General features: G+C 46.5%; 1 protein-coding gene across 1 annotated transcript in view; it reads left to right on the forward strand.

Annotated features, from left to right (window-relative positions):
- The first annotated feature begins 8,002 nt into the window (after positions 1 to 8,002).
- The window catches only part of ATP11C (ATPase phospholipid transporting 11C), a 330,923-nt gene continuing 317,114 nt past the window's right edge, over positions 8,003 to 21,811 (forward strand). The window contains exon 1 of the mRNA XM_063937413.1: positions 8,003 to 8,738. Within this exon, the coding sequence (XP_063793483.1) occupies positions 8,712 to 8,738 (27 nt within the window). The 5' untranslated portion in view covers positions 8,003 to 8,711. The remainder of the gene's footprint in view (positions 8,739 to 21,811) is intronic.

Genomic DNA, 21,811 nt, shown 5'->3' on the forward strand with positions numbered 1-21,811 from the left:
AGAATACAGGCGATTCGCGACATGACTCTGCCACAAACCCAGCAACAGATCCGCACCTTTCTTGGAATGTGTGGGTACTGCCGAAACTGGATCCCAGGGTTCTCCATATTGGCTTTACCTTTGCAAGAGATGGTCTCTTCAAACAAACCAGATCGGATCTCACACACAGATGAGTCCGAACTGGCATTTGCGAGACTCAAACAGTGCCTATCACAGGCACCTGCATTAGGCATGCCAGATTATGGGAAACCCTTTGAATTGTACGGTACGGAAAGGGCTGGGTGTGCGGCAGGTGTCCTAACCCAGAGACATGGTGATGCCAGCAGGCCGGTAGCTTACTACAGTGCACAGTTGGACACCGTAGCACGGTCTCTCCCCACATGCTTGCGAAGTGTTGCAGCGATAGCTTTGCTAGTAAGTAAAAGCGAAGACGTAGTGTTGGGACACAACCTGACAATCCATAGACCTCATGCAGTATCAGCCTTACTGAACTCCGCCCAAACCAGACATGTCTCATCGGCACGGTTTACAAAGTGGGAATTAGCACTAATGGCCCCTGTAAACATCACCATAGAGATGCAGCGCACTAAATCCTGCAACTTATCTGCCAAGTGTGCCTGGACAGGCACAAAGGGTGGAGGATGAGAATGATGGTGAAGGAGGATTTAGTGCAGACACTGATACGCATGATTGTATGGAATACCTGAACCAGACTTTCACTGCAAGACCTGACATTAGTGACAACCCACTGGAAGGCGTAGATTTTACTTTTTACACTGACGGTAGTTGCCACAGACAGACGGACTCGGGAGACTTGTGCACTGGGTACGCAGTTGTAGACGACAGAAGTATCATAGAAGCTGAGCACCTGGGCCCACCGCACTCAGCACAAGTTGCTGAGCTGGTCGCCCTAACCAGAGCGTATGAATTGGCCAAGGGTAAGTCAGCCAATATATACACAGATTCTAGGTATGCCTTTGGAGTAGTGCATGATTTTGGGGCCCTATGGCGCCTCAGAAATTTTATGACGGCAGCTGGCACACCTGTAGCGCATGCAACCCACATAAAAAGGCTTCTAACAGCGATACAAGAATCAGACAGAGTGGCTGTTATCAAGTGCAAAGCACACACTTACAACCAAGACACAATCTCACTTGCTAACAGCCGGGCAGAAGAAACTGCTAAATCAGCAGCCAGCACCCCCATACAAACGAACATCACATCACTGATGACATTCAACACAATCAACACACAAAAATTAATTGAAATGCAAAATCTGTGTTCTCCACAGGAAAAGGCGGTCTGGAGGTCAAAGGGGTATGGCCAGGAGTCCTCAGGACTCTGGACAGGGTAAGCCAGTGGCCCCCCAGAGCATATCTTCCAAGCTTTGCTGAGGCGGCACACGGTCTGACTCATCTGGGTAAAGAGGGTATGTGTAAGCTGGTGAGAGCCTACTGGTGTGCGCCAGGATTCTCTTCTCATGCGGGTAAGAGAGCAATGACATGTCTTACTTGCTTGAGGAAGAATATTGGAAAGTCAATACCAACAGAACCATCCCATATCCCTCCGACAGACGGCCCTTTTCAGGTAATACAAATTGTTTTCATACAGTTACCACCCTGTAGGAATTTAAAATATGTGTTAGTCTGTATTGATGTGTTTTCCAATTGGGTAGAAGCGTTCCCTGCTGCCACAAATACTGCTACGTTCACTGCAAAGAAAATTGTGCAGGAATTTGTGTGTAGATATGGTATCCCTAGAATAATTGAAAGCGATAGGGGTACCCATTTTATAGGTGAAGTCTTTCAGGTTATATGCAAACTGATGGGAATAGCAAGCTGCATACTCCGTACCGACCACAGGCGAGTGCGAAGGTGGAGAGAGTGAACAGCACTATTAAGAACAAGCTGAGCAAAGTGATGGCTGAGACTGGATTGTTGTGGCCAGAAGCTTTGCCACTAGTATTGTACAGCATCAGAACCACTCCCAGGTCCCCCCTGAACCTATCATCCTTTGAGATTCTTTTTGGCTGACAACCTCATGTAATGATAGACCCCCAGGATGATTTGAAATGCAATAACGAAGTGACTGTAAAATATTTGGTTAAGATGAGCCAGCAGCTGAGGAATCAAAATAGAAATCTAAAGCTGGTGATTCCTGACCTACCGAACAGTAATTGTCATGACATTGAACCTGGGGATTATGTAATGATTCAAAATTTTCTATGCTCAGGTAGCCTCATTGACAGGTGGGAAGGACCGTACCAAGTCTTGCTAACCAGCACGACAGCATTAAAGGTTGCTAAAAGAGAGACTTGGGTCCACTCATCCCACTGTAAAAAGGTCGCTGACCCGGAGAGAACCCGTGACAAAGAGCAGAGTGTAGAGAACATCGTATCACTGGAGTGTCTGTTCCGGGAAGGTTGAGAGGCAGGACTGTTGAGACGGCACCTGAGAGCGGAGAACAACAAGACCAGAGGCGGTTGTCGCACCAGTTTTTTTTATTTTTTCCATCCCCCACTACCCTCCTTCTCTTTCTCCCCCTTCTTGTTTCCCTTCTCTTCCCTTAACAAGATGGACTTACCCCGAGAGACTGCGTTCCGGGTTTTCCTGTTAATCATGTTGTTGACCAGGACAGTCTGTTTCGGTGAGGATCCCAGAGAGGTCGAGAAAGGATCTGGAATGGGTTCTGATGGCGAGGATGGATTTGTAGAATCTCAAGAGCAACACATCACTCGAGCAAAGGCGAGTATCAGAAAGCGATCTGGTAGTCAGGGAGCTCGGAGGCACTGTGAAGGGTTATTGGCTGAGGAAAATTGCATTTGTAGGAATTGTGAGAACATAGTCGAGGATGGGTGCATCCAGAGATATCAGTCCAGCCTTAATATCGACATGGACCGGCATCCGTTGAGTGATTACCACTCACTAGTAGGTAAGGTCTTAAACCAGACAGAATGCTGGGTGTGCTCACAAGTATCTCAAGGTCAGAGCAAGTCAGGATTAGTACCGTACCCATTAGCAATAGATGAGGTACTCGAATTACGGGGTGGGAGACCGGTGGACAAGAAATGTTATATTTCTAGGCCCCCTAACTTGAAGCTCCACCAGTATCATGTAGATAGATTCTTAGGGTTCACTACGGCTGGCCGGCGGTCGGGCTCCCGGCGACCAGCATCCCGGCGCCGGGAGCCCGACCGCCGGCTTACCGACAGCTTGGCGAGCGCAAATGAGCCCCTTGCGGGCTCGCTGCGCTCGCCACACTACGGGCACGGTGGCGCGCTACACTATTTTATTCTCCCTCTATGGGGGTCGTGGACCCCCACGAGGGAAAATAAGTGTCGGTATGCCGGCTGTCGGGCTCCCGGCGCCGGTATACTGAGCGCCGGGAGCCCGACCGCCGGCAAACAGAAGACCACCCAGATTCTTATTATGTTTCAATATTTCCAAATACCGAAAAACCGGGAAATTGGGAAGTGACGTGGAATAACCAGACAATGGCCTTTTCACACAGAGCTGATAGGATACCCATAGACTCGCAATTTGTACGCCAAATAGCCAACAGTGGAAGGTATTTTCGGTATAGGTATACTCGAGGAAGCAAGACCATGTGGGTTGGAGAAGTATCACCAGGGTACTGTGCTCATATCATCCAGCCCGATACTTGTACTGAGCAGATGGGAGAACTAGGGATTGGGTTTTTCACTTGGAAAGTTTGTAATATGGTAATGTCATATTCTGTCCCCTATGTTCTCCCCGATGATGCCTATTTCATATGTGGGAGGAAGGCGTATAAGTGGCTTGCCCCGAGCTCAGAAGGATTGTGTTATATTGGAAGAGTGTTGCCAGAGGTCATGACCATAACCCATGATAAGATGAAAGAGGTTCACCGCAGTGCTCAGGCTCCTTATACTCATACTCACTATGAACACATCGTCAAGAGACACCTCATAGAGAGGACAGAGCACGTAGCCTCTGATTTGATCCACGAATCCACCGGGATTCAATTCCTTCTTGCATTAGACATCACCCGTACTGCCAGAGGAATTATAAATTATAGGTATATCCATGCGCTAGCGAACTTGATAGATAATATCACTGAGATGTATGACGACACCTTCAGGTATACGGGAAGGGAGTTACAAGCTTACAAGACAGAACTGATCCAGCACAGGATGGTCCTTAATTATATCACAGCCGTGACGGGTGGGTACTGTGTCACTTTGGCAACTCAGTATGGTGTGAAGTGCTGTACGTATATTACAAACAGCACTGACGACCCCACAGAGATTATCGATCAAAAGATGGATGATATATTGCAGTTGAAGTGGGAGTTCCGGAGGAGACACAACCTTACCCTGACCGCTGTGGGTAATGAGCTGACCGGCTGGGTCTCATGGTTGAACCCATGAAATTGGTTCTCAGGATTAGGAGAGTGGGCTCAAAATGTTATTATGAGTGTAGGGAAGTTTCTCCTTTGTATCCTGGGAGTCGTCATAATTATTGGCTTGATATTTAGGTGTGTTCGAATTCTAACGCGGCGCAAGCACGGCACAAAATTGATGAGTCAAAGGAGCGGGGGCGCTGTTACAGCAGCAGATTTAATTTACGACCCATCCATAGAGACAGTGTTATGATAAGGATTGCAAATGAATTCCATGGCCTGTTTCTTTCACCCGTTTTTCCTTTGTCTCCCCCTCTGCCCAGATACACCCATCCGGAAAAGACATCGACCATACCCAAGAATGTTTATGAAAATGTTATGTGAATGTATTTTTGTCTTATCTTCATCTCTACAACCTTCAGTTAATGACACACATAGTCGACAGGTGATATCCACATGTACTAGCACTCACATATGTTCCCCCTCCATGTATCATCAACTAAATGTGCACCCCATTTGTTGGAACAAAAAGCCGAAAAGAGCTCGGTAGTGTTTGTTGGCCCACTTACAGACCCTTAATACGGGATAAGAAGGATTTAATGTATACTTCGCAATACCTCGAAGCTTATCTAGAACATATACGGCACGATGATACATGCCGCTCAGACATGGATTCATACATACATGCTTTTTACTATCCCACTAGGTCATACATTTCCCGCCTACAACTCTCGTCCGACCATCCAATCGTCTGTAGATATTGTATTGATATTTTTCTGTTTAGTGATTAGATAGTGGCAGTTATTGTTGACTGCCAAAGGGTGGACTGTCAAAGTCGAAAAATATTGAAGAACACACAGCACGTATAAACTGCACACACATGCCCACTGCGCGTGCACTTGTTCCGCCGTGCGTGCACATATCCGCAATTTGCGCATGGTCGCTCCCGCGGTCCTGCGCGTGGTATGGGTATTTACGGCAGAGTTTGTGAACGCATGGAGAGCTATCAAAACATTACATATTTAATCCAAATACTGCACATTGTACACATAGTCCCCCTGCACCACATCAGAAAGTATCAATAGTTTAAATGATTCCAGAACAAGGGGATTCACCTTTACAGGATAAGAGGGGACAGACTAAGGTAATAAGGTGGTGTTTGGTATCCAGCTGTAGGGTATTTTAAGGGTAACATTCCGGTGTTGGTTTGCGGAAGATCGCATGTTCCTGCGGATAGTTAGGTGCAGAAGCAGAATATAGATATAAACTGTATTTACTGTATATTATGAATGCAGCGGGAATCCAGAGGAGACCACCCACAAGAGCAGTTGGGAAAGACATCGCCTACCTTTTCAAATCAACCTATGACCTCTCCTGTACTGTAAAAGTGCATTCCTGTGTCCAATGGACAATGGGATTACAGTATCCATTGTATTGCTTTTGGAAGACTTGTATAAATAAAGCCTGCTTGCAGCCCGGCCTGACACAAGACTCTCAACGTTATCAACCTGATAGCGGAGGACCGGACTGGGAGGTGCATGCGAATATACTCACGTATGTACATTGGCTGTAGCCATTTACTCTGTTGTATTGTAGTGCATAATTTGTATTGATAACCCCCTTTCAGAAATATTACTCTGTGGTGTCGGAACCCAGTGATTAACTACAAATCGGTGTTGTGTCTTCCTTTTCCTGCTAAGGTTTAAGAGTGTATTAGTAACGCATCGCATTGCTGTATAAGGTTTAAAGTGAATCTCTGGGTGTGTGCGTGCTGTGTGTACTTTATACCCCCAGCGCGGCGTTTGTACGCTAAGTCCGTACAGTGATACGGGACTCCGTACGCAAACAGTGTATAAAGTACGTAGCGTGTGTATTAAGTATAGCGTCCGCAGCAGCTAAAGGTGTAAAGTGTATTTAAGGTGTGTTTAAGGTATAGCTTTATGTTTTAAGATAAAATCGACATTATCAGACCCCAGTTCTGGCTGTCTAAGGTGATCTGCGCCCTATTCTGGCCCCTGGAACGGTTTGTAATGTGATCTGCCCCCCCGTTCCACCACGTGGAGCTGCTGTCTAAGGTGGTCTGTGCCCCATTCCTGCACCCAGAACAGCTGGCTCAGGTGGTCTGGACCCCGCTTTAACACCTGGAACTCCTGTGTGTAAGGTGGTCTGAGCTCCGTTTCAGCACCCAGTACAATTGCGTAAGGTGATTTGCACCCAGAACAGCTGGCTAAAGTGGTCTATGCCCCATTACGGCACTTGGAATGGCTATCTAAGGTGGTCTGTATCCCCATTCCTGCACCCAGAACAGCTTGCTCAGGTGGTCTGGGGCCCGCTTCAACACCTGGAATTCCTGTGTAAGGTGGTCTGAGCTCCGTTTCAGCACCCGGAACAATTGCATAAGGTGATTTGCGCCCTTACAGCTGGCTAAAGTGGTCTATGCCCCATTCCAGCACTTGGAATGGCTATCTAAGGTGGTCTGTGCACTGTTACAGCACTCAAAACGCCTTCTTAAAGTGGTCTGCATCCCCTTCCAGCACCTAGAATGTCTGTGCAAAGTAGTCCCGACCCCCCTGTCTGCCACCTGGAATGGCTATCTAAGGAGGCAATAGCACCGTTCCAGCACCTGGTGCAGCAATCTAAGATGGCCCGCACCCTGTTCTGGCTGGCTGTGGTTTACTCCCCGTTCTGGCACCTGGAATGGCTATCTAAGACGGTCTACGCCCTGTGTGGCACCTGGAATGCTTAGCTAAGGTGATTTGCTTTCCGGTCACCAAAACAGCTACCTAAGGCTGGGTAAACACTTTACGATGTGCACCCAGCCCAACATCTGCATTGATGGGACCCGGCCTGTGACAAGAGTATACACACAGGCCGAGTCCAATGAGGGAAGGCGCTGTGGCAACTAGCGACATGCCCCCCATCGTCTCGGTTGCGCGCATATAATGGGTACATACACACTAGGCGATGTACTCGATGTGCTGCTCTGACAGATGAAAGAAACATGGCTAAGGTATTGTGCAGAATGTTCTAAAATGTATCTTTTTACGATGTAACTCATCAATTCTGCCTGCTGGAGCAGGCGCAGGATACATTTTTGATCACTCTGCACAATTAATGATGGAGGGTATTGTTATTTTTTTTTTTAAATCAATAAATTGATTGCCATTGGCACCACCTCTACTCCTCTCTACCCTGTCCCTATCTGCCCCTAACACCCCCTCTCTCTCTACTTCCCCGATCCCTCTCTGCCCCTGTAACCCCTCTCTCTCCATTGGCAGCCAGTGTGAAGCAGGCCAGTGACAAAAAAGGAGCAGATGTATTAACCTAGAGAGGGCATAAGGAAGTAATAAACCAGTGATAAGTGCAAGGTGATAAAGGCAGCAGCCCTGTAACACAGCGCCGGAGGACGGGGACGCGCACAGGCAGCTGGAGTAGGGAGCGCTGCGAGTAGAAGGTCCGCGTTCCCCCAATCCCGTGTAACTGTGTACAGCACACAGGCAGCCTAGAGCACAGCCGCCAGACCGTATATATGCGCTACATATTACTCTGCATGTGTGTGTAGTTTGCTACGTGCAGACACTTCCTGCCTGTGTGCCGGCTGCAGACTACAAGTCCCAGGATCCCCGGAGGAGAAGGCTGTCCTCCGTTTTGCACACACACCGAGAGGCGGGCAGGTTGGAGATAGTGCCGCACACATACTGTATATGCCCTGGCCGGAGCTGCCACACAGCGGAGCACCGTGCTATGGCTGTACGCCCGCCGACAGCCTCGTCTGCATTCTGAAGACCCGAGAGCTTCCCCGCACCCGCACTATGGGTTAGGTGGCCCGCCGCCCCTTGTGCGTGCGCTGCGCCCTGAGCCCTCCTCCCGCTGCTGCTGCTGCTGAGGGGCGGAATTGGAGAGGAAGACATAATAGTGAGGGGGCGGGAGCCGGTGTTACAATATACATTACACGCTGCTGCTGCAGTCCCCGGCTGCTGCTGCTGCTACTACACACCCCATCATTCTGCCTCCCAGCAGCAGCAGGGGGTCCGGGTGTCACATACACGCTGCTGCTACTACTACTACTACTACACACCCCATCTGGCCATCATTCATCTCAGCAGCAGCAGGGGTGGCCGGCAGTGTGCTGCACACACACAGTGACTTGGGGGGATAGGTGTGTTGCAGCACGCACACACAGTGTGTCAGTGCCAGGCTCAGTGTGACAGTACATGTATGTGTGTGGGGAGTGTGTGATCCTGCACCCACACCCGGTGCCCGGCAGCTCTCCCCTATGCTGCTGCCTCTGTGCAGAGTGACTGAGATGTGACTTGTGCTGCTGTACCGCAATGTTCCGTCTGCTCTGCAATCGCCTGGTGAGTACTCACCTGCCCGCATCACATACCCTCTCCCCACTGCCCTCATCACATACCCGGATCAGCTTCACTCTGATTTGTAGCAATATAAAATGTGCCAGTGTTTGCCCATTGTCTCTGTGGCATAGCCATATGAAGCATGAGGTGAGAGTACTGTCTCCCATCACATGGAATAAATGCTATAGTGTAGTCAGAGGGGCATAGTGTGTATACTGTAGTCAGAGGGGCATAGTGTGTATACTGTAGTCAGTGGGGCATAGTGTGTACGCTGTAGTCAGTGGGGCATAGTGTGTGCTTTCTCTTTCATTACATCTTTATTGGTTATTTGGAAGTGTTTCTCCTCTTGCCATGCTGTGAAGTGTTGCCTTATATCACTGTACTATGGAGTGTGGGTACATGCCACTGTGTGTCCGTGCCAGCAGTGGTGTATGATAAGCTGGCATTGCAGTTCTGGGTTTCCTGGGTGACAAACATGGCTCTCTATGAAGCACACAATGAATACAGTGCCTTTATTAAGAGCTGTCATTTACAACTGAGCATGGTAGCTTCATCTCTTTGTATTTCTGTGTAGCCTAGAATAACAGCCCCTGCTGGGCTTGTGGCTCTGATGTCTCCTGTCAGTGCTTTGGGACAAAGTAATTCTCTATTTTGATTTGTTTGCTTATTTGCTCCCAGCAGCCAGCACATTGTATCTAATGCCTTGTCTGTCTGCACATTAGTGCAGTACCATGTTTGTTGCTGCTCCCCCTATTCAGTGAGCACAGTAGGTGTTAGCAGAATACCATTTCCTACTGACCTTACTTGTATGTACACATGGCAGAATTGTCACAGACAAAGCACGATGCGTTGAGCAAAATATCTACAGTATGTTAAATACAAGGAAATGTATTAGATTGTCTCGTACATTTGTGATAGAAGGTTTCACACTTCTAGTAATGCACAAAACATGATTGGTACCAGTGATGTCAGTGGCTGCGGAGGCATTGGCTAGTATCCGAGCCAGAAACGCATATATGATTTGGTGATGAGTTTTGACTACAAAAATGGTTAGAATAACACAAACATGATATACTACTACTCCAGACTCTTCTCCGGCACCTAACCCTCTGTTTCTGCCACTCTGCTGCCTGTGTCAGTGTCCTGTCCCCTGATGCAGAAATGTTTATATACCATATACTTATCCTACATTGTCTTGTACTATAAGTCATTTTCTTGTTTTGCTCATTTGTTTACATAATTTGTTAAGCGCTGCAGATCCCTTGTGGTGCCACATAAATAAACAATAATAAGAATAATATGAATAATACAGTGATGATATTTATGAGTTTTAAATATCTTTTGTATTCTAATAATTTTTCTACTCAAAACTCTTGAGTGTATTGCAGTGAGACTCTGCCTCCCCAGACTGCACGTCACTGATTGGTACACAGTTATTCTTCGTTAAATTTAGGACATCACTGACACAAGGGATCGCATTATCTAAAGTTAAATTTATTAATGGGTGTAGCTTAAGATCTAATGGATGGCAATTCTCAATTATTTTATTAGTATCTTTATTGTAATTTTTGTTTGTTTTTTAATGAAAACTTTTATAATAATTTCACTTGCCACCTGCTCAGTTTAAATCTATTACTATTACTGATCCCCTCAATGTATGTACATGGAACCACAATAGATATCAGAGATTTTCATTCACAAAAGTAGCCCCATACTGTAGGTCTCTGTGGGGCCTGCTAAAATGTCGATTTAACTTTTAATTCTAAAACTTGGCCTACAGCTTATGCCATCTGAAGATGGCGTTACCCATTGTAGGCTATGTTTGGCAACATTTATTGGGAGAGTCCCTTCCTGGCAATGGCTGCTCCCACATGCGTAGCCTGATGAGTCTGGATACACAGATGGTTCCCTGGCGTAAAGGTATCATAATAGTGGTAACTTTACTTCTGTTACATCGCAGGGTCTGGCTCCTATAGGGCCCCTTGTCCGTGGATGTGGCTCCTGTTAATTCAGGTGATAGCAAACAGAAAGGGCAGTGTATTTTCCCCCCTGGTGAAAACTATATGGTGATAGAATTTCTGAGATATTTGTTACATATATTTGCAAATACATGATAAACTGCCGAGCCCCTTCAAGGCTTCTCTGATTATCGGCAGTCCTTATACTACTTGATAATAGTGTGCGCTTAGGGCCATGTAATTGTCTCTAGTAAGGCCTCATGATAAAGGCCCATACAAAAATGCATCCAGATTCAAGGCTGTCTTACCTGAGTAGACACCCCTGGATTTCCCGTTAGCACTACAGGGACTAGCATGCCTTCCAAATTCTAATCCCATGCAATGCCTTCTCACACGTGTAAACAAACAGTAGTAGCTGCTCAATCACTCTGGCAATACTTATCAGGTACATGAAATGGGAGGGGTCACAGCAGACAGTAGGGGGGGGGGGGGGGCATGCATTTTCCTCCCTGGTATCACCTTGCACACCAGCTAATACTTGTAACAATATTTGAAAACTATATGGTGATAGAATTTCAGAGATACTTGTTACATATATTTGCAAATATTTGATAAGCTGTTGTGCCCTTCACGGCATCTCTGATTATGGCCCTCATTCCGAGTTGTTCGCTCGGTAAAAATCTTCGCATCGCAGCGATTTTCCGCTTAATGCGCATGTGCAATGTTCGCACTGCGACTGCGCCAAGTAAATTTGCTATGCAGTTAGGAATTTTACTCAAGGCTTTTTCATCGTTCTGGCGATCGTAATGTGATTGACAGGAAATGGGTGTTACTGGGCGGAAACAGGCCGTTTTATGGGCGTGTGGGAAAAAACGCTACCGTTTCCGGAAAAAACGCAGGAGTGGCCAGAGAAACGGAGGAGTGTCTGGGCGAACGCTGGGTGTGTTTGTGACGTCAAACCAGGAACGACAAGCAGTGAAATGATCGCAGATGTCGAGTAAGTCTGGAGCTACTCAGAAACTGCTACGAGGTGTGTAATCGCAATATTGCGATTACTTCGTTCGCAATTTTAAGATGCTAAGATTCACTCCCAGTAGGCGGCGGCTTAGCGTGAGCAACTCTGCTAAAATCGCATTGCGAGCGAACAACTCGGAATGACCTCCTATGTTTGTTTGCAAAATTCAGGTGATACTCAGGGGGAGGCATTTATCAATTCTTTTCATTTGCAATGCAATCTGGGCACGATGCTAGCACCCAAAATTGCATTGCACAGTGTGCCTACATCAGCTAGATATATGATGGAGAACCTACAGGGAAAGGGGGAGCCGATCCTGCTATGTGCTCAATGTGGAAGCGGGACTACTGCACATGTGCGTTCCCATTGACCACACATGTACAGCGGCCATTATCGTGGAGGGATTGTGATGTGTAGCACCCAGACTACAGCGAGCTACCGCCATCTTCAGATGGCAATAGCTTTGGCGGCCAATCTCCGGTATGCTTTGCATTCCGGAAATTTATAAATCTGGCGGCATTACATACCCCATAGAACCCTATGGGGGTTGCAGCTGCCAGCGGGAATGGAGGGATCACAGAAGGTATCGGAGATATCTGCTGCGGTCCCTCCTACATACATTTAGGTGATACTAAATATTTGTGGCTAACTGGCGAAAACACCCGCAAATATTTTAAGATCCATCTGCCCCTTATTATGTTATTGCTGTAATAAGTGGCACAAAGAAATTCTAATGATCTGAACAGAGACAAAAAAAACCCAACTCAGTATTTGGTTAATGGGTGCCTCGACCCTGTTAACACATGAGTCTGTGAACTTTTCATGGATTCCGTGTTAACATCCGTTTACTCGTGTTTACCTCCCTTTTTCACCTGCGGTAATATACCAATAATTTACCACTGGTAATTGAATTACCCCTACATCAATCTGTAGATGAAGGACTATTAGCAGTACCTAGAATCATCTGGCAGTCGAGCTCTTAGATATGCTGCGACTCTATGGCAGTCGCTTCCCCACACAGTGCAAGAGGCCTCCACTCTAGAATCCTTCAGAAAATACATTCAAGATTTATGCGCCCAACACACTGGGCGATAAAACTGAAAGATATGAACGATCTCGTTCATTAATCAATGAGATACCGTTCATATCTTTCAGTGTGGAGTCACCAGCGATGAACGATGTGCGGCCCCGCGCTCGTTCATCGCTGCTGCCCCGTCGCTTGTGCATGCAGGCCAATATGGACGATCTCGTCCATATTTGCCTGCACTGCTATAGAGCCGGTTGACGGGGGGAGTGAAGAAACTTCACCTCCCCCCGTCACTGCCACCCTGCTACCGGGTCGCCCGTCGGCCGTATCCGCCGTCGGGCAGCTCGGCGGTGGATAGCAAGCGTGTAGGGCCCATTACAGTACCTGTTTACTCAAGCGTTTCACTAATGTCCATTCTTTAAGCTTGTTTTGTGCAACTTTTGCTCTGTGATATTTGTATCTGTGTTCCTTTCTGTATATTACTGTCAGGACCAAATGTAATAGCATCTGATTTACTGGTCCCAGTGTGATTCCTGCAAGATAGCCACTAGATTTATAGCGACAATTAGTTTTAAAGCAGGTGAAGATTGAGTACAATAAGGTGAAAATACTCCTTTAAAAAATCGAAAAATAAAATTACTTCTTTGAAAATACGGCATCTCCAAAACATAAACGTCTGTCTGGTCATGACAGTGGTAAAGACTTTTCATTCATTACGTTTTTAAACTGTAACTAGAATGTTTGCTGGAGTTTTTTTTATTTGATTTTCTCAGTGGGAAGTTTTATTGATATTTATGACAGATTTTTCATTTTTAGCTTGGCTCAGGAAATGTCATGGTAAATGCAGGGATATCATACTTATCGCCTTTGCTGCCCCATCGGTCGGTGCACAGGTGAGCAGTATTGGGGCATTGTGTCACGATCGCGTCATCGTATACAGTGCCGAGAAAATAGGCATTGTATAGTGGGGGTGGGGCTATGATGATGCGATTCAGCACGAAACACGTCATTGGGTCCCCTCTGACCTCCCACTTGTGCTCTGTAAGTGGGTGGCCGAAGTGGGACTGTGGCGGGTTGTGAGCTGCTGCCGGTGGATGCGGGAGATTTGACGACCTTTCTCTATCGTCCTAGTGGATGCTGGGGTTCCTGAAAGGACCATGGGGAATAGCGGCTCCGCAGGAGACAGGGCACAAAAAGTAAAGCTTTAGGATCAGGTGGTGTGTACTGGCTCCTCCCCCTATGACCCTCCTCCAAGCCTCAGTTAGATTTTTGTGCCCGGCCGAGAAGGGTGCAATCTAGGTGGCTCTCCTAAAGAGCTGCTTAGAAAAGTTTAGCTTAGGTTTTTTATTTTACAGTGAGTCCTGCTGGCAACAGGATCACTGCAACGAGGGACTTAGGGGAGAAGAAGTGAACTCACCTGCGTGCAGGATGGATTGGCTTCTTTGGCTACTGGACATTAGCTCCAGAGGGACGATCACAGGTACAGCCTGGATGGTCACCGGAGCCTCGCCGCCGGCCCCCTTGCAGATGCTGAAACAAGAAGAAGGTCCAGAATCGGCGGCATGAAGACTCCTCAGTCTTCTTAAGGTAGCGCACAGCACTGCAGCTGTGCGCCATTTCCTCTCAGCACACTTCACACGGCAGTCACTGAGGGTGCAGGGCGCTGGGAGGGGGGCGCCCTGGGAGGCAATGAAAACCTATTTTTGGCTAAAAATACCTCACATATAGCCTCCGGGGGCTATATGGAGATATTTAACCCCTGCCAGAATCCGTTAAGAGCGGGAGACGAGGCCGCCGAAAAAGGGGCAGGGCCTATCTCCTCAGCACACAGCGCCATTTTCCCTCACAGAAAGGCTGGAGGGAAGGCTCCCAGGCTCTCCCCTGCACTGCACTACAGAAACAGGGTTAAAACAGAGAGGGGGGGCACTAATTTGGCGTTAGAAATATATAAAAAAGATGCTATAAGGGAAAACACTTATATAAGGTTGTCCCTATATAATTATAGCGTTTTTGGTGTGTGCTGGCAAACTCTCCCTCTGTCTCTCCAAAGGGCTAGTAGGTCCTGTCCTCTATCAGAGCATTCCCTGTGTGTGTGCTGTGTGTCGGTACGTGTGTGTCGACATGTATGAGGACGATGTTGGTGAGGAGGCGGAGAAATTGCCTGTAATGGTGATGTCACTCTCTAGGGAGTCGACACCGGAATGGATGGCTTATTTAGGGAATTACGTGATAATGTCAACACGCGGCAAGGTCGGTTGACGACATGAGACGGCCGACAAACAATTAGTACCGGTCCAGACGTCTCAAAAACACCGTCAGGGGTTTTAAAACGCCCGTTTACTTTAGTCGGTCGACACAGACACAGACAGGGACACTGAATCCAGTGTCGACGGTGAATAAACAAACCTATTCCTTATTAGGGCCACACGTTAAGGGCAATGAAGGAGGTGTTACATATTTCTGATACTACAAGTACCACAAAAGAGGGTATTATGTGGGATGTGAAAAAACTACCGTAGTTTTTCCTGAATCAGATAAATAAATGAAGTGTGTGATGATGCGTGGGTTCCCCCCGATAGAAAATATGGGCGGTATACCCTTTCCCGCCAGAAGTTAGGGCGCGTTGGGAAACACCCCTTAGGGTGGATAAGGCGCTCACACGCTTATCAGAACAAGTGGCGGTACCGTCTATAGATAGGGCCGTCCTCAAGGAGCCAGCTGACAGGAGGCTGGAAAATATCATAAAAAGTATATACACACATACTGGTGTTATACTGCGACCAGCGATCGCCTCAGCCTGGATGTGCAGAGCTGGGGTGGCTTGGTCGGATTCCCTGGCTAAAAATATTGATACCCTTGACATGGACAGTATTTTATTGACTATAGAGCATTTAAAGGATGCATTTCTATATATGCGAGATGCACAGAGGGATATTTGCACTCTGGCATCAAGAGTAAGTGCGATGTCCATATCTGCCAGAAGATGTTTATGGACACGACAGTGGTCAGGTGATGCAGATTCCAAACGGCACAAAGGTGTATTGCCGTATAAAGGAAGAGGAGTTATTTGGGGTCGGTCCATCGGACCTGGTGGCCACGGCAACTGCTGGAAAATCCACCGTTTTTACCCTAAGTCACATCTCTGCAGAAAAAGACACCGTCTTTTCAGCTTCAGTCCTTTCGTCCCTATAAGAGTCATATCTGCCCAGGGATAGAGGAAAGGGAAGAAGACTGCAGCAGGCAACCCATTCCCAGGAACAGAAGCGTTCCACCGCTTCTGACAAGCTCTCAGCAGGACGCTGAGACCGTACAGGACCCCTGGATCCTACAAGTAGTATCCCAGGGGTACAGATTGGAATGTCGAGACGTTTCCCCTGCGCAGGCTCCTGAAGTCTGCTTTACCAAGGTCTCCCTCCGACAAGGAGGCAGTATGGGAAACAATTCACGAGCTGTATTCCCAGCAGGTGATAATTAAATTACCCCTCCTACAACAAGAAAAGGGGTATTATTCCACACTATATTGTGGTACTGAAGCCAGAAGGCTAGGTGAGACCTATTCTAAATCTAAAAAAATTTGAACACTTACAAAGGTTCAAATCAAGATGGAGTCACTCAGAGCAGTGATAACGAACCGGGAAGAAGGGGACTATATGGTGTCCCGAGACATCAGGGATGCTTACCTCCATGTCCCAAATTTGCCCTTATCACTAAGGGTACCTCAGGTTCGTGGTACAGAACTGTCACTATCAGTTTCAGACGCTGCCGTTTGGATTGTCCACGGCACCCCGGGTCTTTACCAAGGTAATGGCCGAAATGATGGTTCTTCTTCGAAGAAAAGGCGTCTTAATTATCCCTTACTTGGACAATCTCCTGATAAGGGCAAAGTCCAGGGAACAGTTGGAGGTCGGAGTAGCACTATCTCGGATACTGTTACAACAGCAGGGGTGGATTCTAAATATTCCAAATTCGCAGCTGATCCCGACAACAAGTCTCCTGTGCTTAGGGATGATTCTGGACACAGTCCAGAAAAAGGTGTTTCTCCCGGAAGAGAAAGCCAGGGAGTTATCCGAGCTAGTCAGGAACCTCCTAAAATCAGTGCATCATTGCACAAGGGCCATGGTAAAAAAATGGTGACTTCCTTCGAAGCAATTCCAGTCGGCAGATTTCATGCAAGAACTTTTCAGTGGGATCTGCTGGACAAATGGTCCGGATCGCATCTTCAGATGCATCAGCGGATAACCCTATATCCAAGGACAAGGGTGTCTCTCCTGTGGTGGTTACAGAGTGCTCATCTTCTAGAGGGCCGCAGATTCGGCATTCAGTTTTGGATGTTGGTGACCACGGAGGCCAGCCCGAGAGGCTGGGGAGCAGTCACACAAGGAAAAAATTTCCAGGGAGTGTGATCAAGTCTGGAGACTTTTCTCCACATAAATATAGCTAAGGGTAAATTTATAATGCTCTACGCTTAGCAAGACCTCTGCTTCAAGGTCAGCCGGTATTGATCCAGTGGGATAAAACATCACGGCAGTCGCCCACGTAAATAGACAGGGCGGCACAAGAAGCAGGAGGGCAGTGGCAAAAACTGCAAGGACTTTTCGCTGGGCGGAAAATCATGTGATAGCACTGTCAGCAGTGTTTCATTCCGGGAATGGAAACTGGGAAGCAGACTTCCTCAGTAGGCACGACCTCCACCCGGCAGAGTGGGAACTTCATGGGGAAGTTTTCCACATGATTGTAAACCGTTGGGAATTACCAAAGGTGGACATGATGGCGTCCCGTCTGAACAAAAAACGGGACAGGTATTGCGCCAGGTTAAGAGACCCTCAGGCAATAGCTGTGGACGTTCTGGTAACACCGTGGGTGTACCAGTCGGTGTATGTGTTCCATCCTCTGCTTTTCATACCTAAGGTACTGAGAATTATAAGACGTAGAGGAGTAAGAACTATACTCATGGCTCCGGATTGGCCAAGAAGGACTTGGTACCCGGAACTTCAAGAGATGCTCACAGAGGACTTATGGCCTCTGCCGCTAAGAAGGGACTTTTTTCAGCAAGTACCATGTCTGTTCCAAGACTTACCGCAGCTGCGTTTGACGGCATGGCGGTGGAACGCCGGATCCTAAGGGAAAAGGCATTCAGGAAGAGGTCATTCCTACCCTGGTCAAAGCCAGAAAGGAGGTGACCGCACAACATTATCACCACATGTGGCGAAAATATGTTGCGTGGTGTGAGGCCAGGAAGGCCCCACGAAGAAATTTCAACTCGGTCGATTCCTGCATTTCCTGCAAACAGGGGTGTCTATGGGCCTCAAATTGGGGTCCATTAAGGTTCAAATTTCGGCCCTGTCGATTTTTCTTCCAGAAAGAATTGGCTTCAGTTCCTGAAGTCCAGAAGTTTGTCAAGGGAGTATTGCATATACAACCCCCTTTTGTGCCTCCAGTGGCACTGTGGGATCTCAACGTAGTTCTGGGATTCCTCAAAACACATTGGTTTAAAACCAGTCAAATCTGTGGATTTGAAGCATCTCACATGAAAAGTGAACATGCTCTTGGACCTGGCCTGGACCAGGCGAGTGTAAAATTGGTGGTTTTTTTCTCAAAAAAGCCCATATCTGTTTGTCCATTCGGACAGGGCAGAGCTGCGGACTCGTCCCCAGTTCTCTCCCTAAGGTGGTGTCAGTGTTTCACCTGAACCAGCTTATTGTGGTGTCTTGCGCCTACTAGGGACTTGGAGGACTCCAAGTTGCTAGATGTGGTCAGGGCCCTGAAAATATAGGTTCCAGGACGGCTGGAGTCAGGAAAACTGACTTGCTGTTATCCTGTATGCACCCAACAAACTGGGTGCTCTTGCTTCTAAGCAGACTTTTGCTAGTTGGATGTGTAATACAATTCAGCTTGCACATTCTGTGGCAGGCCTGCCACAGCCAAAATATGTAAATGCCCATTCCACAAGGAAGGTGGGCTCATCTTGGGCGGCTGCCCGAGGGGTCTCGGCTTTACAACTTTGCCGAGCGGCTATTTAGTCAGGGGCAAACACGTTTGTAAAATCCTACAAATTTGATAACCTGGCTAAGGAGGACCTGGAGTTCTCTCATTCGGTGCTGCAGAGTCATCCGCACTCTCCCGCCCGTTTGGGAGCTTTGGTATAATCCCCATGGTCCTTTCAGGAACCCCAGCATCCACTAGGACGATAGAGAAAATAAGAATTTACTTACCGATAATTCTATTTCTCGGAGTCCGTAGTGGATGCTGGGCGCCCATCCCAAGTGCGGATTATCTGCAATACTTGTACATAGTTACAAAAATCGGGTTATTATTGTTGTGAGCCATCTTTCAGAGGCTCCGCTGTTATCATACTGTTAACTGGGTTCAGATCACAGGTTGTACAGTGTGATTGGTGTGGCTGGTATGAGTCTTACCCGGGATTCATAAATCCTTCCTTATTGTGTACGCTCGTCCGGGCACAGTATCCTAACTGAGGCTTGGAGGAGGGTCATAGGGGGAGGAGCCAGTGCACACCACCTGATCCTAAAGCTTTACTTTTTGTGCCCTGTCTCCTGCGGAGCCGCTATTCCCCATGGTCCTTTCAGGAACCCCAGCATCCACTACGGACTCCGAGAAATAGAATTATCGGTAAGTAAATTCTTATTTTCTGTGGGCCTGGTAGTACCACCAGATTTTTGTTAGGCTCCCAGCCGTGTCGGGAGGGTAGGAAAGTATGTGGTGTACAGATAAGGCAGATGCTTACAAGCGTTCTGGCTGTATAGCTCACTGACTTATGTATGAAACTGAATAAACACTACTTAGGAAGTACTTTTTTCTTTTTTATTGAATCCAGTCAACAAACCCATTTTACGACTTTACGTACTGTTGGCTTACTGGGATGCAGGGTTACTACTTAGAAGGGGATACATAACCTCTCAATATAATTATTGGCACTATTGATGGAGAATTAAAATAGTAGGAAAGATTAGCTTTTTATTGTATATGGAGACATGATATGTAATTAACCTTCTGCAACAATGTTTACAGCAAACCTGCCACTTATGTTCATAGGTCATGTATTTCTCTGTGGGCTAGTGGCACTATTGTTTTTAATTTGCACATGTCTAGACAAACCAGATACATAGTTCAAATTATATTAATATGTATTGGTAAATTTCCTCATCCCATTTCTGTATTAACAGCTTTTCTCAGTATTTATAGTGACTGCCAAAAAAAGGCACAGCAGTGGGACATTCTGGGCTGTAAAGTTGGGGCACGTGATTCAGTGGTTTGTATCCAGTCCTGTTGTTTGCCCAAAAGGCCCTGTGGTTTTTGGCTATTGCAGAGAGAAATGGTTGGTGGGCAGGACCCTATCTAATGTCTCACACACTCACATCATTTGTTAACCTTGATTGTAACTTTGTTTTTATATATGATTTGTTATACTCACAGTCCAAAGCTGCATAGTTTTGTGGTGCCTACAGTCATATAATTACATGGCGGTCAGCTGCAGGGGTGTGGTACAATCTTTTCATATCATAGGTTGCATGTAAAGAAAATAAAAGGGGTTGCACATGTTTTTTAATTAAAACATTCTTGATTTTTAAAGTGAGGTTTATATTAAAACTATGTTTAGTCATGGGAAACAGAATTATAGACATCCACCAATGTAAATAGCTGATATTTACTTGTAAAATTATTTTATGTTTGCTGGCCGTAGAGCAGGAAGTATGAGTTTATGGTCTTTTCTCATGTAAGTGACAACATCCTGTACCAAGAGGTCTGCCCGCAACTGTCTGCGTTCTTCTACACACAGATATATTACCTTGTTTTACATGTAGGCTACAGGGCAGCATTTCTTCTTTTGTTAAAGAGGACCTATCGCCTAGCCACATCTGAGTCGGCCATTTTGTAAGTTGAACCAATGTTCATAAAAATATACACTGTATGTTCACAAAGAATGGCTAGAATGCCGGAGGCACATTTGGTCTCATTCCTCAGTTATATAACTAATTTTTGTTGAATTTATTGGCCTAGTCTTTGGCCCACAAATCGTCTTCCGGTATAGAGTCCACCAATCACCTCATGAAACAAACATGTCTGTTGTATCTGTTCTGGTTACTTCATTTATTTATTTATTTGGTTGTTGAGTGCAGGAACTGGGGCTTTTTCTTCCATCTTGTTTCAAGTCGGGGGCAAGATTGGGCCAAGAGGAGAGCGAGTTGCTTTCCCATTGCCAGCATTTTGCCCCTGTTGCAGTGGCAGCTTGCACCATTTGTACCCAGTCGGGTCTACTCCATTGTAGCCAATGGCAGCCACTGGATTTGATGGAAATTAATTTCAGCTCGGTTGTAGTATGAGTATATGTTTTAATTAAGTTCATCTTCAGATACTGTGTCCATCAGTGAGCATGATGCTAATTAAATATACCACCACATAGCAACTGAGCTACAATGAGTGGTTCATCTTTAATGTCTCCCAACCTTCCACACTCCTCCGCCCCTCTGTACCACTCCACTGACAGCTGCATAGAAATCTTAGTCACTGACGTGCTTTATTATTGCAACTTATAATACTTCTTCCACTACCTTACATATCATGGCCATCTTCTACAATTCATTTTATTGTATGTTTTTGATCCCCTCAGTGTAAAACAAAGCTGTGTAAAATGGTTGGGCTTTATAAATGAGACTTATAACTAATGGACTGCTTACAATGTACAATCTGCATCAGGCTTTTCTAAGTCTTTTCTAGGTCTAGTGTCGCTGAGGTGACACTACAAATTGCAAATATGGCACACAAACATTATAGTCAGAAACAGATCAGTCTACAGTGAAACAAATAGAAAACTGTCCCTTTACTCTGAGACAGTGATTTTACATTGGACTTTGACCTGTGAGTGTGAGTACATGAAATAACTGTGAAGCCACCCCATGAATCACTTGCGCAGACCTGAAACATAGCAATATTAATGAAAGAGCCTTCATTATATTTACTGTACATTCACAAAAAGTATGACATAAGCAAAACAGAAGCATTTAAAAGAACTTTAAACCTAATTATCTATAGCAATATTAAAACTAGTACCTTCAGG

The sequence above is a fragment of the Pseudophryne corroboree genome, chromosome 8 (genome assembly GCF_028390025.1).
Source record: "Pseudophryne corroboree isolate aPseCor3 chromosome 8, aPseCor3.hap2, whole genome shotgun sequence".
Taxonomy (NCBI): domain Eukaryota; kingdom Metazoa; phylum Chordata; class Amphibia; order Anura; family Myobatrachidae; genus Pseudophryne; species Pseudophryne corroboree.